Source organism: Lepus europaeus, chromosome 14 (assembly GCF_033115175.1).
Source record: "Lepus europaeus isolate LE1 chromosome 14, mLepTim1.pri, whole genome shotgun sequence".
In the NCBI taxonomy this organism is placed as follows: Eukaryota; Metazoa; Chordata; class Mammalia; order Lagomorpha; family Leporidae; genus Lepus; species Lepus europaeus.
In genome coordinates this window covers 594,576-609,112 of record NC_084840.1, presented here as the reverse complement: position 1 = coordinate 609,112, position 14,537 = coordinate 594,576, and the positions used below count along the sequence as shown (strand labels likewise).

General features: G+C 65.4%; 1 protein-coding gene across 3 annotated transcripts in view; it reads right to left on the bottom strand.

Moving 5' to 3' along the window:
* CACNA1E (calcium voltage-gated channel subunit alpha1 E) overlaps positions 1-14,537 on the bottom strand; it is a 295,645-nt gene that overhangs the window by 49,403 nt on the left and 231,705 nt on the right. For 2 of the 3 annotated variants that reach the window (XM_062211220.1, XM_062211221.1), the window contains exons 19-22: positions 13,839-13,895; positions 12,306-12,932; positions 11,819-12,129; positions 1,341-1,494 (exon numbers count right to left, since the gene is read on the bottom strand). In XM_062211220.1, the coding sequence (XP_062067204.1) occupies positions 1,341-1,494; positions 11,819-12,129; positions 12,306-12,932; positions 13,839-13,895 (1,149 nt within the window). The remainder of the gene's footprint in view (positions 1-1,340; positions 1,495-11,818; positions 12,130-12,305; positions 12,933-13,838; positions 13,896-14,537) is intronic. The other variant, XM_062211223.1, reaches the window with a different exon arrangement.

Here is a 14,537-nt window from a genome sequence, read left to right as displayed (position 1 = left end):
CAGCTCTGTCTACACTGACGCCTGCCGTCCCACCCCAGCCCTGTCTACACTGATGCCTGCTGTCCCGCCCCAACTCTGTCTACACTCTGACCCCTGCTGTCTTTACCCCAGCTCTGTCTACACTGACGCCTGCCGTCCTGTCTAGCCCTGTCTACACTGACGCCTGCCGTCCTGTCCCAGCCCTGTCTACACTCTGATGCCTGCTGTCCTGCCCCCAGCCCTGTCTACACTGACGCCTGCCGTCCTGCCCCCAGCCCTGTCTACACTGACGCCTGCCGTCCTGCCCCCAGCCCTGTCTACACTGACGCCTGCCGTCCTGCCCCAGCCCTGTCTACACTCTGATCCCTGCTGTCCTGCCCCCAGCTCTGTCTACACTGACGCCTGCTGTCCTGTCTAGCCCTGTCTACACTCTGACCCCTGCTGTCCTGTCTAGCCCTGTCTACACTGACGCCTGCCGTCCTGCCCCCGGCCCTGTCTACACTCTGACCCCTGCTGTCCTGTCTAGCCCTGTCTACACTGATGCCTGCCATCCTGCCCCAGCCCTGTCTACACTGACACCTGCTGTCCTGTCTAGCTCTGTCTACACTCTGACACCGGCCGTGCTGCCCAGCCCTGTCTACACTGACGCCTGCTGTCCTGCCCCCGACCCTGTCTACACTGATGCCTGCCGTCCTGCCCCCAGCTCTGTCTACACTGATGCCTGTCGTCCTTTCTAGCTCTGTCTACACTCTGACACAGGCCGTCCTGCCCAGCCCTGTCTGCACTGACGCCTGCCGTCCCGCCCCCGGCCCTGTCTACACTCTGTCACCTGCTGTCCCGCCCCAGTCCTGTCTACACTGACCCCTGCTGTCCCGCCCCCAGCTCTGTCTACACTCTGTCACCTGCCGTCCTGCCCCAGCCCTGTCTACACTGACGCCTGCCGTCCTGCCCCTGGCCCTGTCTACACTGACGCCTGCTGTCCCACCCCCAGCTCTGTCTACACTCTGACACCTGCCATCCTGCCCCAGCCCTGTCTACACTGACGCCTGCCGTCCTGCCCCTGGCCCTGTCTACACTGACGCCTGCCGTCCTGCCCCCAGCTCTGTCTACACTGACGCCTGCTGTCCTGTCTTGCTCTCTCTATACTCTGTCACCTGCCGTCCTGCCCAGCCCTGTCTACACCCTGACACCTGCCGTCCTGCCCCCGGCTCCTGTCTTCAGCCTCTCTCTCTACTCTGTCATAGACCCATCTCCCCTAGTGGCCCCTGACAGCTCCGAGTCTGGCCAGCCCACAGGGACACGCGTGGCCTCCCCTGTCTCCCTCCCTCCCTCCCTCCCTCCCCGCGTGGCTGGTGTCTCACGGGTTGCTGGTGCTGAAGATGAACATGGAACTGTGGGGCACCATGGCTTTGCCGCTCGCTGGCCTCTCCTTCTTCTGCTTTCCTGTCTCCTGCTCGGCCTCCTTCACCTCGGCCTCCTGGAAGGGACTTGCTGCTCCATCCGTCTTGTTGCCGACTGGAGAGGAAGGTGTTCACGGGTCAGAAACCTGTGGGAGCCCCTCCTGTTCGGCTGGGGAGAGGGGTGGGCTCAGCCGTGTCCCCAAGCCTTTCTGGCGGTGAGGCCCCCGGCACACTCTCCGGGACAGGGGTCCCCAGAGCGCCGGGCCTCCACACGGACAGGCAGGAGGGCTTCACAAAGCAGGGCTTCTACCCGACGCCCCCTCGATGTTCCTTGGGCCGCCTGTGTTGTTATCCCACTGCACAGGTGGGAAAGCTGAGGGTCTGGGGTCACGAGTCCTACAGAGCCCAGCATGGTGACCCCGACTCTGAGCCCCCGTCCCTGGAGGGAGACCACACTGCAGAGGCAGAGACACTGTGCTTTTCCCAACCACGGCTCACGCAGAAATGGAGACGGGATACACACACAGACCGGGAGGACAGGGGGTAGGGGCCCGGTCACGGCGTGGGGGAGGGCAGTACACACACAGACCAGGAGGACAGGGGATGGGGGCCCGGTCACGGTGTAGAGGAGGGCAATACACACAGACCGGGAGGACAGGGGATAGGAGCCCGGTCACGGTGTAGAGGAGGGCAGTACACACACAGACCGGGAGGACAGGGGGTAGGGGCCCGGTCACGGCGTGGGGGAGGGCAGTACACACACAGACCGGGAGGACAGGGGGTAGGGGCCCGGTCACGGCGTGGGGGAGGGCAGTACACACACAGACCGGGAGGACAGGGGGTAGGGGCCCGGTCACGGCGTGGGGGAGGGCAGTACACACAGACCGGGAGGACAGGGAGTAGGGGCCCGGTCACGGCGTGGGGGAGGGCAGTACACACACAGACCAGGAGGACAGGGGGTAGGGGCCCGGTCACGGCGTGGGGGAGGGCAGTACACACACAGACCGGGAGGACAGGGGGTAGGGGCCCGGTCACGGTGTAGAGGAGGGCAGTACACACAGACCGGGAGGACAGGGGATGGGGGCCCGGTCACGGTGTAGAGGAGGGCAATACACACACAGACCGGGAGGACAGGGGGTAGGGGCCCGGTCACGGTGTAGAGGAGGGCAGTACACACACAGACCGGGAGGACAGGGGATGGGGGCCCGGTCACGGTGTAGAGGAGGGCAATACACACAGAGTAGGATGACAGGGGATAGGGGCCCGGTCACGGTGTAGAGGAGGGCAGTACACACAGACCGGGAGGACAGGGGGTAGGGGCCCGGTCACGGTGTAGAGGAGGGCAGTACACACACAGACCGGGAGGACAGGGGGTAGGGGCCCGGTGATGGTGTGGGGGAGGGCAGTACACACACAGACCGGGAGGACAGGGGCGGGGTCCTGGTCATGGTGTGGGGGAGGGCAGTACACACAGACCGGGAGGACAGGGCCGGGGGTCCTGGTCACAGCGTGGGGGAGGGCAGTACACACACAGACCGGGAGGACAGGGGCCGGGGTCCTGGTCACGGTGTGGGGGAGGGCAGTACACACACAGACCGGGAGGACAGGGCCGGGGTCCTGGTCATGGTGTAGGGGCGGGCAGTACACACACAGACCGGGAGGACAGGGGCCGGGGGGTCCTGGTCACGGTGTGGGGGAGGGCAGTACACACACAGACCGGGAGGACAGGGGGTAGGGGCCCGGTGATGGTGTGGGGGAGGGCAGTACACACACAGACCGGGTGGACAGGGCCGGGGGTCCTGGTCACAGCGTGGGGGAGGGCAGTACACACAGACCGGGAGGACAGGGGGTAGGGGCCCGGTGATGGTGTGGGGGAGGGCAGTACACACAGACCGGGAGGACAGGGCCGGGGGTCCTGGTCACAGCGTGGGGGAGGGCAGTACACACACAGACCGGGAGGACAGGGGCCGGGGTCCTGGTCACGGTGTGGGGGAGGGCAGTACACACACAGACCGGGAGGACAGGGCCGGGGTCCTGGTCATGGTGTAGGGGCGGGCAGTACACACACAGACCGGGAGGACAGGGGCCGGGGGGTCCTGGTCACGGTGTGGGGGAGGGCAGTACACACACAGACCGGGAGGACAGGGCCGGGGTCCTGGTCATGGTGTAGGGGCGGGCAGTACACACACAGACCGGGAGGACCGGGGCCGGGGGGTCCTGGGCACAGCGTGGGGGAGGGCAGTACACACACAGACCGGGAGGACAGGGGCCGGGGGCCCGGGCACAGTGTGTGGGGTCAGCAGGAGGCTGAGGTCCTCCTCCCTCTGCTTCCGCTCCAGGGCTGAGTCCACTGGGACCTCCTGAGGCTCAGTCCCACACAGCGTCCCAAGGCCTCTCGAGGAGGCTCCTGCCCTCAGCCAAGGCCACGGCCGGGCCTGCTTTCTTACTGCTGTTCCCTACACAGCTGGGTCCTGGGCACTTGGCTCTAGACCTAAGGCCCACGGACACTAGCGCGGGCTGTGTGTCTGGACCAGGTGGACCACCGCGGGCGTGGGGCTCAGAGCTCACTGCCCAGAGCAGACTGGTCTGAGTGTGAGGACGTGCAGGGAGGAGATGGCAGAGCTGGGAACGAAGGGAAACAGGAAGGAAAACTGTGTGTGTGGCGTCAAGGATACACGGAGACGCCAGTGAGTGAGTCCTGTGTGGGTCACTCAGTGACCACGTGGTTGGGGTGGGGTACTGTAGCACAATGAGGGAGTACCAGGTCAGCGAGGGGTGGGCGTGGGGTCAGCGAGGGCTGGGTGTGGGTGTGGGGTCAGCGAGGCGAGCGTGTGGGTGTGGGTGTGGGGTCAGCGAGGGCTGGGTGTGAGGTCAGCGAGGGCTGGGTGTGGGGTCAGCGAGGCGAGCGTGTGGGTCAGTGAGGCGAGCGTGTGGGTCAGTGAGGGCTGGGTGTGAGGTCAGCGAGGTGTGGGTGTGGGTCAGTGAGGGGTGGGTGTGGGTCAGTGAGGGGTGGGGTGTGGGTCAGTGAGGTGTGTGTGTGGGTCAGTGAGGGGTGGGGTGTGGGGTCAGCGAGGGCTGGGTGTGAGGTCAGCGAGGGGTGGGTGTGGGTCAGTGAGGGCTGGGTGTGGGTCAGTGAGGGGTGGGGTGTGGGTGAGAACTGGGTGTGTTCAGTGAGGTGTGGGTGTGTGTCAGTGCAGGGGTGGGTGTGGGTCAGTGAGGGGTGGGTGTGGGTCAGTGCAGGGGTGGGTGTGGGTCAGTGAGGGGTGGGTGTGGGTCAGTGAGGTGTGGGTGTGAGGTCAGTGAGGGGTGGGTGTGGGTCAGTGCAGGCATGGGTGTGGTCACAGCAGGGGTGGGTGTGGGTCAGTGAGGGGTGGGTGTGGGTCAGTTCAGGCATGGGTGTGGTCACAGCAGGGGTGGGTGTGGGTCAGTGAGGGGTGGGTGTGGGTCAGTGCAGGCGTGGGTGTGGTCACAGCAGGGGTGGGTGTGGGTCAGTGAGGTGTGGGTGTGGGTCAGTGAGGGGTGTGTGTGGGTCAGTAAGGTGTGGGTGTGAGGTCAGTGAGGGGTGGGTGTGGTCACAGCAGGTGCGGGTGTGGGTCAGTGAGGTGTGGGTGTGGTCACAGCAGGGGTGGGTGTGGGTCAGTGAGGGCTGGGTGTGGGTCAGTGCAGGCGTGGGTGTGGTCACAGCAGGGGTGGGTGTGGGTCAGTGAGGGCTGGGTGTGGTCACAGCAGGGGTGGGTGTGGGTCAGTGAGGGGTGGGTGTGGGTCAGTGCAGGCGTGGGTGTGGTCACAGCAGGGGTGGGTGTGGGTCAGTGAGGGCTGGGTGTAGTCACAGCAGGGGTGGGTGTGGGTCAGTGAGGGGTGGGTGTGGGTCAGTGCAGGCATGGGTGTGGTCACAGCAGGGGTGGGTGTGGGTCAGTGAGGGGTGGGTGTGGGTCAGTGAGGCGTGTGTGGGTCAGTGAGGCGTGTGTGGGTCAGTGAGGTGTGGGTGTGGGTCAGTGAGGTGTGGGTGTGGGTCAGTGAGGGGTGTGTGTGGGTCAGTAAGGTGTGGGTGTGAGGTCAGTGAGGGGTGGGTGTGGTCACAGCAGGGGTGGGTGTGGGTCAGTGAGGGGTGGGTGTGGGTCAGTTCAGGCATGGGTGTGGTCACAGCAGGGGTGGGTGTGGGTCAGTGAGGGGTGGGTGTGGGTCAGTTCAGGCATGGGTGTGGTCACAGCAGGGGTGGGTGTGGGTCAGTGAGGGGTGGGTGTGGGTCAGTTCAGGCATGGGTGTGGTCACAGCAGGGGTGGGTGTGGGTCAGTGAGGGGTGGGTGTGGGTCAGTGAGGTGTGGGTGTGGTCACAGCAGGGGTGGGTGTGGGTCAGTGAGGGGTGGGTGTGGGTCAGTTCAGGCATGGGTGTGGTCACAGCAGGGGTGGGTGTGGGTCAGTGAGGGGTGGGTGTGGGTCAGTTCAGGCATGGGTGTGGTCACAGCAGGGGTGGGTGTGGGTCAGTGAGGGGTGGGTGTGGGTCAGTTCAGGCATGGGTGTGGTCACAGCAGGGGTGGGTGTGGGTCAGTGAGGGGTGGGTGTGGGTCAGTGAGGTGTGGGTGTGGTCACAGCAGGGGTGGGTGTGGGTCAGTGAGGGGTGGGTGTGGGTCAGTTCAGGCATGGGTGTGGTCACAGCAGGGGTGGGTGTGGGTCAGTGAGGGGTGGGTGTGGGTCAGTGAGGTGTGGGTGTGGTCACAGCAGGGGTGGGTGTGGGTCAGTGAGGGGTGGGTGTGGGTCAGTTCAGGCATGGGTGTGGTCACAGTAGGGGTGGGTGTGGGTCAGTGAGGGGTGGGTGTGGGTCAGTGAGGGGTGGGTGTGGGTCAGTGAGGGGTGGGTGTGGGTCAGTGAGGGGTGGGTGTGGGTCAGTGAGGGGTGGGTGTGGTCACAGCAGGGGTGGGTGTGGTCACAGCAGGGGTGTGTGTGGGTCAGTGAGGGGTGGGTGTGGTCACAGCAGGGGTGGGTGTGGTCACAGCAGGGGTGGGTGTGGGTCAGTGGGGGTGGGTGTGGTCACAGCAGGGGTGGGTGTGGTCACAGCAGGGGTGGTGTGGGTCAGTGAGGGGTGGGTGTGGGTCAGTGCAGGCGTGGGTGTGGTCACAGCAGGGGTGGGTGTGGGTCAGTGAGGGGTGGGTGTGGGTCAGTGCAGGCATGGGTGTGGGTCAGTGAGGGGTGGGTGTGGGTCAGTGAGGGGTGGGTGTGGGTCAGTGCAGGCATGGGTGTGGTCACAGTAGGGGTGGGTGTGGGTCAGTGAGGGGTGGGTGTGGGTCAGTGAGGGGTGGGTGTGGGTCAGTGAGGGGTGGGTGTGGTCACAGCAGGGGTGGTGTGGGTCAGTGAGGGGTGGGTGTGGGTCAGTGAGGCGTGTGTGGGTCAGTGAGGCGTGTGTGGGTCAGTGAGGTGTGGGTGTGGGTCAGTGAGGTGTGGGTGTGGGTCAGTGAGGGGTGTGTGTGGGTCAGTAAGGTGTGGGTGTGAGGTCAGTGAGGGGTGGGTGTGGTCACAGCAGGTGCGGGTGTGGGTCAGTGAGGTGTGGGTGTGGTCACAGCAGGGGTGGGTGTGGGTCAGTGAGGGGTGGGTGTGGGTCAGTTCAGGCATGGGTGTGGTCACAGCAGGGGTGGGTGTGGGTCAGTGAGGGGTGGGTGTGGGTCAGTTCAGGCATGGGTGTGGTCACAGCAGGGGTGGGTGTGGGTCAGTGAGGGGTGGGTGTGGGTCAGTTCAGGCATGGGTGTGGTCACAGCAGGGGTGGGTGTGGGTCAGTGAGGGGTGGGTGTGGGTCAGTGAGGTGTGGGTGTGGTCACAGCAGGGGTGGGTGTGGGTCAGTGAGGGGTGGGTGTGGGTCAGTTCAGGCATGGGTGTGGTCACAGCAGGGGTGGGTGTGGGTCAGTGAGGGGTGGGTGTGGGTCAGTTCAGGCATGGGTGTGGTCACAGCAGGGGTGGGTGTGGGTCAGTGAGGGGTGGGTGTGGGTCAGTTCAGGCATGGGTGTGGTCACAGCAGGGGTGGGTGTGGGTCAGTGAGGGGTGGGTGTGGGTCAGTGAGGTGTGGGTGTGGTCACAGCAGGGGTGGGTGTGGGTCAGTGAGGGGTGGGTGTGGGTCAGTTCAGGCATGGGTGTGGTCACAGCAGGGGTGGGTGTGGGTCAGTGAGGGGTGGGTGTGGGTCAGTGAGGTGTGGGTGTGGTCACAGCAGGGGTGGGTGTGGGTCAGTGAGGGGTGGGTGTGGGTCAGTTCAGGCATGGGTGTGGTCACAGTAGGGGTGGGTGTGGGTCAGTGAGGGGTGGGTGTGGGTCAGTGAGGGGTGGGTGTGGGTCAGTGAGGGGTGGGTGTGGTCACAGCAGGGGTGGGTGTGGGTCAGTGAGGGGTGGGTGTGGTCACAGCAGGGGTGGGTGTGGTCACAGCAGGGGTGGGTGTGGTCACAGCAGGGGTGTGTGTGGGTCAGTGAGGGGTGGGTGTGGTCACAGCAGGGGTGGGTGTGGTCACAGCAGGGGTGGGTGTGGGTCAGTGGGGGTGGGTGTGGTCACAGCAGGGGTGGGTGTGGTCACAGCAGGGGTGGTGTGGGTCAGTGAGGGGTGGGTGTGGGTCAGTGCAGGCGTGGGTGTGGTCACAGCAGGGGTGGGTGTGGGTCAGTGAGGGGTGGGTGTGGGTCAGTGAGGGGTGGGTGTGGGTCAGTGAGGGGTGGGTGTGGGTCAGTGCAGGCATGGGTGTGGTCACAGTAGGGGTGGGTGTGGGTCAGTGAGGGGTGGGTGTGGGTCAGTGCAGGCATGGGTGTGGTCACAGTAGGGGTGGGTGTGGGTCAGTGAGGGGTGGGTGTGGGTCAGTGAGGGGTGGGTGTGGGTCAGTGAGGGGTGGGTGTGGTCACAGCAGGGGTGGGTGTGGGTCAGTGAGGGGTGGGTGTGGGTCAGTGCAGGCATGGGTGTGGTCACAGTAGGGGTGGGTGTGGGTCAGTGAGGGGTGGGTGTGGTCACAGCAGGGGTGGGTGTGGGTCAGTGAGGGGTGGGTGTGGGTCAGTGCAGGCGTGGGTGTGGTCACAGTAGGGGTGGGTGTGGGTCAGTGAGGGGTGGGTGTGGGTCAGTGAGGGGTGGGTGTGGGTCAGTGAGGGGTGGGTGTGGGTCAGTGAGGGGTGGGTGTGGGTCAGTGAGGGGTGGGTGTGGTCACAGCAGGGGTGGGTGTGGTCACAGCAGGGGTGTGTGTGGGTCAGTGAGGGGTGGGTGTGGTCACAGCAGGGGTGGGTGTGGTCACAGCAGGGGTGGGTGTGGGTCAGTGGGGGTGGGTGTGGTCACAGCAGGGGTGGGTGTGGTCACAGCAGGGGTGGTGTGGGTCAGTGAGGGGTGGGTGTGGGTCAGTGCAGGCGTGGGTGTGGTCACAGCAGGGGTGGGTGTGGGTCAGTGAGGGGTGGGTGTGGGTCAGTGCAGGCATGGGTGTGGGTCAGTGAGGGGTGGGTGTGGGTCAGTGAGGGGTGGGTGTGGGTCAGTGCAGGCATGGGTGTGGTCACAGTAGGGGTGGGTGTGGGTCAGTGAGGGGTGGGTGTGGGTCAGTGAGGGGTGGGTGTGGGTCAGTGAGGGGTGGGTGTGGTCACAGCAGGGGTGGTGTGGGTCAGTGAGGGGTGGGTGTGGGTCAGTGAGGCGTGTGTGGGTCAGTGAGGCGTGTGTGGGTCAGTGAGGTGTGGGTGTGGGTCAGTGAGGTGTGGGTGTGGGTCAGTGAGGGGTGTGTGTGGGTCAGTAAGGTGTGGGTGTGAGGTCAGTGAGGGGTGGGTGTGGTCACAGCAGGTGCGGGTGTGGGTCAGTGAGGTGTGGGTGTGGTCACAGCAGGGGTGGGTGTGGGTCAGTGAGGGGTGGGTGTGGGTCAGTTCAGGCATGGGTGTGGTCACAGCAGGGGTGGGTGTGGGTCAGTGAGGGGTGGGTGTGGGTCAGTTCAGGCATGGGTGTGGTCACAGCAGGGGTGGGTGTGGGTCAGTGAGGGGTGGGTGTGGGTCAGTTCAGGCATGGGTGTGGTCACAGCAGGGGTGGGTGTGGGTCAGTGAGGGGTGGGTGTGGGTCAGTGAGGTGTGGGTGTGGTCACAGCAGGGGTGGGTGTGGGTCAGTGAGGGGTGGGTGTGGGTCAGTTCAGGCATGGGTGTGGTCACAGCAGGGGTGGGTGTGGGTCAGTGAGGGGTGGGTGTGGGTCAGTTCAGGCATGGGTGTGGTCACAGCAGGGGTGGGTGTGGGTCAGTGAGGGGTGGGTGTGGGTCAGTTCAGGCATGGGTGTGGTCACAGCAGGGGTGGGTGTGGGTCAGTGAGGGGTGGGTGTGGGTCAGTGAGGTGTGGGTGTGGTCACAGCAGGGGTGGGTGTGGGTCAGTGAGGGGTGGGTGTGGGTCAGTTCAGGCATGGGTGTGGTCACAGCAGGGGTGGGTGTGGGTCAGTGAGGGGTGGGTGTGGGTCAGTGAGGTGTGGGTGTGGTCACAGCAGGGGTGGGTGTGGGTCAGTGAGGGGTGGGTGTGGGTCAGTTCAGGCATGGGTGTGGTCACAGTAGGGGTGGGTGTGGGTCAGTGAGGGGTGGGTGTGGGTCAGTGAGGGGTGGGTGTGGGTCAGTGAGGGGTGGGTGTGGTCACAGCAGGGGTGGGTGTGGGTCAGTGAGGGGTGGGTGTGGTCACAGCAGGGGTGGGTGTGGTCACAGCAGGGGTGGGTGTGGTCACAGCAGGGGTGTGTGTGGGTCAGTGAGGGGTGGGTGTGGTCACAGCAGGGGTGGGTGTGGTCACAGCAGGGGTGGGTGTGGGTCAGTGGGGGTGGGTGTGGTCACAGCAGGGGTGGGTGTGGTCACAGCAGGGGTGGTGTGGGTCAGTGAGGGGTGGGTGTGGGTCAGTGCAGGCGTGGGTGTGGTCACAGCAGGGGTGGGTGTGGGTCAGTGAGGGGTGGGTGTGGGTCAGTGAGGGGTGGGTGTGGGTCAGTGAGGGGTGGGTGTGGGTCAGTGCAGGCATGGGTGTGGTCACAGTAGGGGTGGGTGTGGGTCAGTGAGGGGTGGGTGTGGGTCAGTGCAGGCATGGGTGTGGTCACAGTAGGGGTGGGTGTGGGTCAGTGAGGGGTGGGTGTGGGTCAGTGAGGGGTGGGTGTGGGTCAGTGCAGGCATGGGTGTGGTCACAGTAGGGGTGGGTGTGGGTCAGTGAGGGGTGGGTGTGGTCACAGCAGGGGTGGGTGTGGGTCAGTGAGGGGTGGGTGTGGGTCAGTGCAGGCGTGGGTGTGGTCACAGTAGGGGTGGGTGTGGGTCAGTGAGGGGTGGGTGTGGGTCAGTGCAGGCGTGGGTGTGGTCACAGTAGGGGTGGGTGTGGGTCAGTGAGGGGTGGGTGTGGGTCAGTGCAGGCATGGGTGTGGTCACAGTAGGGGTGGGTGTGGGTCAGTGAGGGGTGGGTGTGGTCACAGCAGGGGTGGGTGTGGGTCAGTGAGGGGTGGGTGTGGGTCAGTGCAGGCATGGGTGTGGGTCAGTGAGGGGTGGGTGTGGGTCAGTGAGGGGTGGGTGTGGTCACAGCAGGGGTGGGTGTGGTCACAGCAGTGGTGGGTGTGAGGTCAGTGAGGGGTGGGTGTGGTCACAGCAGGGGTGGGTGTGGGTCAGTGAGGGGTGGGTGTGGGTCAGTGAGGGGTGGGTGTGGGTCAGTGAGGGGTGGGTGTGGTCACAGCAGGGGTGGGTGTGGTCACAGCAGGGGTGGGTGTGGGGCAGTGCAGGGGTGGGTGTGGTCACAGCAGGGGTGGGTGTGGGTCAGTGAGGGGTGGGTGTGGTCACAGCAGGGGTGGGTGTGGTCACAGCAGGGGTGGGTGTGGTCACAGCAGGGGTGTGTGTGGGTCAGTGAGGGGTGGGTGTGGTCACAGCAGGGGTGGGTGTGGTCACAGCAGGGGTGGGTGTGGGTCAGTGGGGGTGGGTGTGGTCACAGCAGGGGTGGGTGTGGTCACAGCAGGGGTGGGTGTGGGTCAGTGAGGTGTGGGTGTGGTCACAGCAGGGGTGGGTGTGGTCACAGCAGGGGTGGGTGTGGTCACAGCAGGGGTGGGTGTGGGTCAGTGAGGTGGACTCTGGGTCAAGTCTTCCTGGCTGCTGTTCCCTTCAGGGTTTAGAGTGACACAGCTGGGCAAGAGCCGTGGCAGGGGGGCCGTATGAGCACAGTCACAGGACAAGGAACAGTGACGAGAGAAGGGGCCGTGCAGACCAGCTCCCTGCGTCCAGCCCGACACCCACGCTTCACGGCAACAAACCGAGGCGGCCAGGGACTTCCTCTCCAGCACCGAGATGCCACGGCACACTGGTACGTGAACCCACGGTGAACGGGTGATGGGGCACCGCACCGCAGGGTGGCTGGCAGACCACGGGGGCTCATGGTCACCTCCTGGGCTCAGTGTGAGACAGGTCAGCCTGGCTCAGGCCACACTGCACTTGGATGCTTCATCCCAGCCCTCCGGGGTGGGTGCTCACTGTGCACGACCGTCGAATCCACCAGGGGCTCCGCGTCGGGGATGGCCACGGTGACATCGGTGCTCTCGGTGGTGACCTTGTCTGTGGTGGCCGTGACGCAGGAGAGGTCGGGCTCACTTTGGCTGATGGCCCGGCCCACATCCAGCTGCACGTGCCCCGGCAGGGCCGGCTCACCGCTGCCATCTGGATGCTGCTCTGTGGGTGCTGCCTCTTTCCCCACACCCTCGGGCGAGGGCAAGACGAGGGGTGTGCCGGCCTCATCCAGGCCTCCAGCCAGCCCTGAGCCTTTGGGTACCATCAGACTGTCTGTCCTGTGAAGACAGGATGTGTGGCAAGGGAGGAGGTGAGGGGCTGGGCGGGTGCCAGAGCACGCACCCCCGCCCTCCTGGGCTGCCCCACCTACACCTGCTCAGGGGCGGACCCATGGCTGTCAGTCACTCCTGCCTTCGCAGTTACAAAGGGGAAACCGAGGCTGGCCTTTCTTTACCTGCGCAAGTCCTGGGCTCTCTCTTCTTCGTGGATTGTTGGTTCTTTGCCGCCATGGCTGCCCCGGGCTTCGTGGTCTCTCTCGCCCTCAGTCGACGCCCCCTCATCCAGGCTCCGCTCCTGGCTGGCAGACCTGCTCCGGGAGGCCGAGGAGGATTCCTTGGTTTCTGTCCGGACTCGCCGATGCCGGCTGCGCCGCTGGCTCTGTCTGTGCCTGGCCCGGTCCTCGAAGGTGACCATGGTCTCTCCCCCAGCTGTCTCCTGCAGCGCCGGCTCACAGTTTCCGTGACAGGGCCTGGCCAGCCATGGCGGCTCCCGTCTGCCCAGGGACAAGGGGCTCCTCTGGCAGTCCAGGGCCCCCTTGAGGGACCCGCCACGGCTGACATGCTCCTCCTCACACTTCTCCAGGCCCAGGGCCAGGCCCTCGATGGGCCTGGGTCTCCTGTAGAGGCTGGGGTGGGCGTTGAGCGGGTTGAGGGGGCTCAGTGGGTTGAGCGGGTTGAGGGGGTTCATCGGGGGGGCCTCCTCCTTGTTGAGGGCCTCCTGGCTGGACATTTGCATGTGCCTCCGGAGCTGGCTGGTCCGCTGCTCCCACACTGACATGTGGTGCCGGCGCCGGCGCTCCCTCCTGACAGAGAGGGTGAGGCCCACATCAGAGGGGAAGGGACAGCAGGACACGGGGAGGCAGTGGAGGCCTGGGGCCCTCAGACAGGAAGCACAGACAGACACGGGAGCCGAGAGGGCCACGTGCGAGCAGGTGGCTGGGCCAGGCCACCTGCTCAGAGCTGCTCTGCAGGGGCCGGAGGGTGGGCCAGGTACCCCTGGGGCCTGTGAGGCTGCTCACAGGGGCTCCCGGGAGCCTCCCCCTCAGGCCCCTTGGCTCTCAGGGCGTCGGCCGGGCCTGCTGTGCCCTCCAATGTCCCTGGTTCAAGGCCAAGGCCTGTCCTTTCCTGGTAGGGTAGGGTGGCCCAGAGCAGCCAGGGCAGGATGCACAGTGGCCAGACACCACCAGACGGCGGCCACAGTGCCAGGTGGACCTGTCACTTGAGAGCCCCAACATCGCCTGCCCGTGGGCCTCTGCCACGGGAGCTGACCCTAACACAGCGTGCTGCATGTGCAGAGACTGCCAGCCACTGGGCTCAGGGGCAGGCGGCCGGCAGTGGCAGCAGGAAGACAAAATGACACATGGGAGGGCTTCCCTCACCTGTGCTGCGGACACGCACACACTACCGTGGGGACACACGTACACCACACACACCCTGTGCACAGCGGCCCACGAGGAGGTGCGCCAACCAACACCGGCCACCAACACACACGCCTGCTCACAGCCAGACACAAGAGCAGAGACGCACAGGGCCACGTGCATTGGACACACTGACACAAGTGCACAACCACGTACACAGAGCACACGCACACACCAAGGCACACGCTGACATGCAGGCCCGGTGCCACGGGTCCACGGCAAGGGCAGAGACACGCGGTCCCCACGCCCACACGTAGCCACTCACAGACACGCAAACCGGCGCACACATACAGGTGGCTGCTGCGCGGCTCCCACATCGACATGTGGTGTCTTCTCCTCCTGTCTCTTCTGGGGAAGAGAAAGCACAGTTCAGTGCCCCACCGCGCAGAGCCGTGCGCCCACGGCCACCAGCAGACCCGAGGGAGGCCGAAGTGTCCGCACGTCCTTGGCTCTGGCTCCCCCCACAGCTCCCAGCCCTGACCTCCCCATGGAGGGGCTCTGGTCCTCACTGTGTGCACGCGCAGACACTGTCTTCCACACATTCACGTGGGGCAGGGGCCACACATGGCTCACAGCCAAGGCTGAACAGGCACCAGACACCAACACCCCACAGAGGCCCCTTTGCAAATCCATCCACTGTGAGCAACTGGGCCCCACCCACTGGTCCCCAGGCAGCACCACGTATCCACGTACTGGAACACGGAGCAGGCGCAAGGCGACGAGCCCTGGCCTGCGGGGCCGCCATCAAGTCCTCTGGGATGTGACGCTGCACACAGTGGCCTGGCCAAAGCCTCGAGTGCTCAGCTGGGCAGAGCACAGCTGTGGCCCTCAGCCTTGCACAGAGAACAACCTTACACACACAGCATCCTTTCAAACACACAGTATGGGGCCAGCAGGGGAGAGGAGCAGGTGTGGGTGGCCCTGTGATGGCAGACAGGACACTGGTACAGTAAGTCTGTCCACACAGGGTCAAGGCATGGAGGAGGGCAC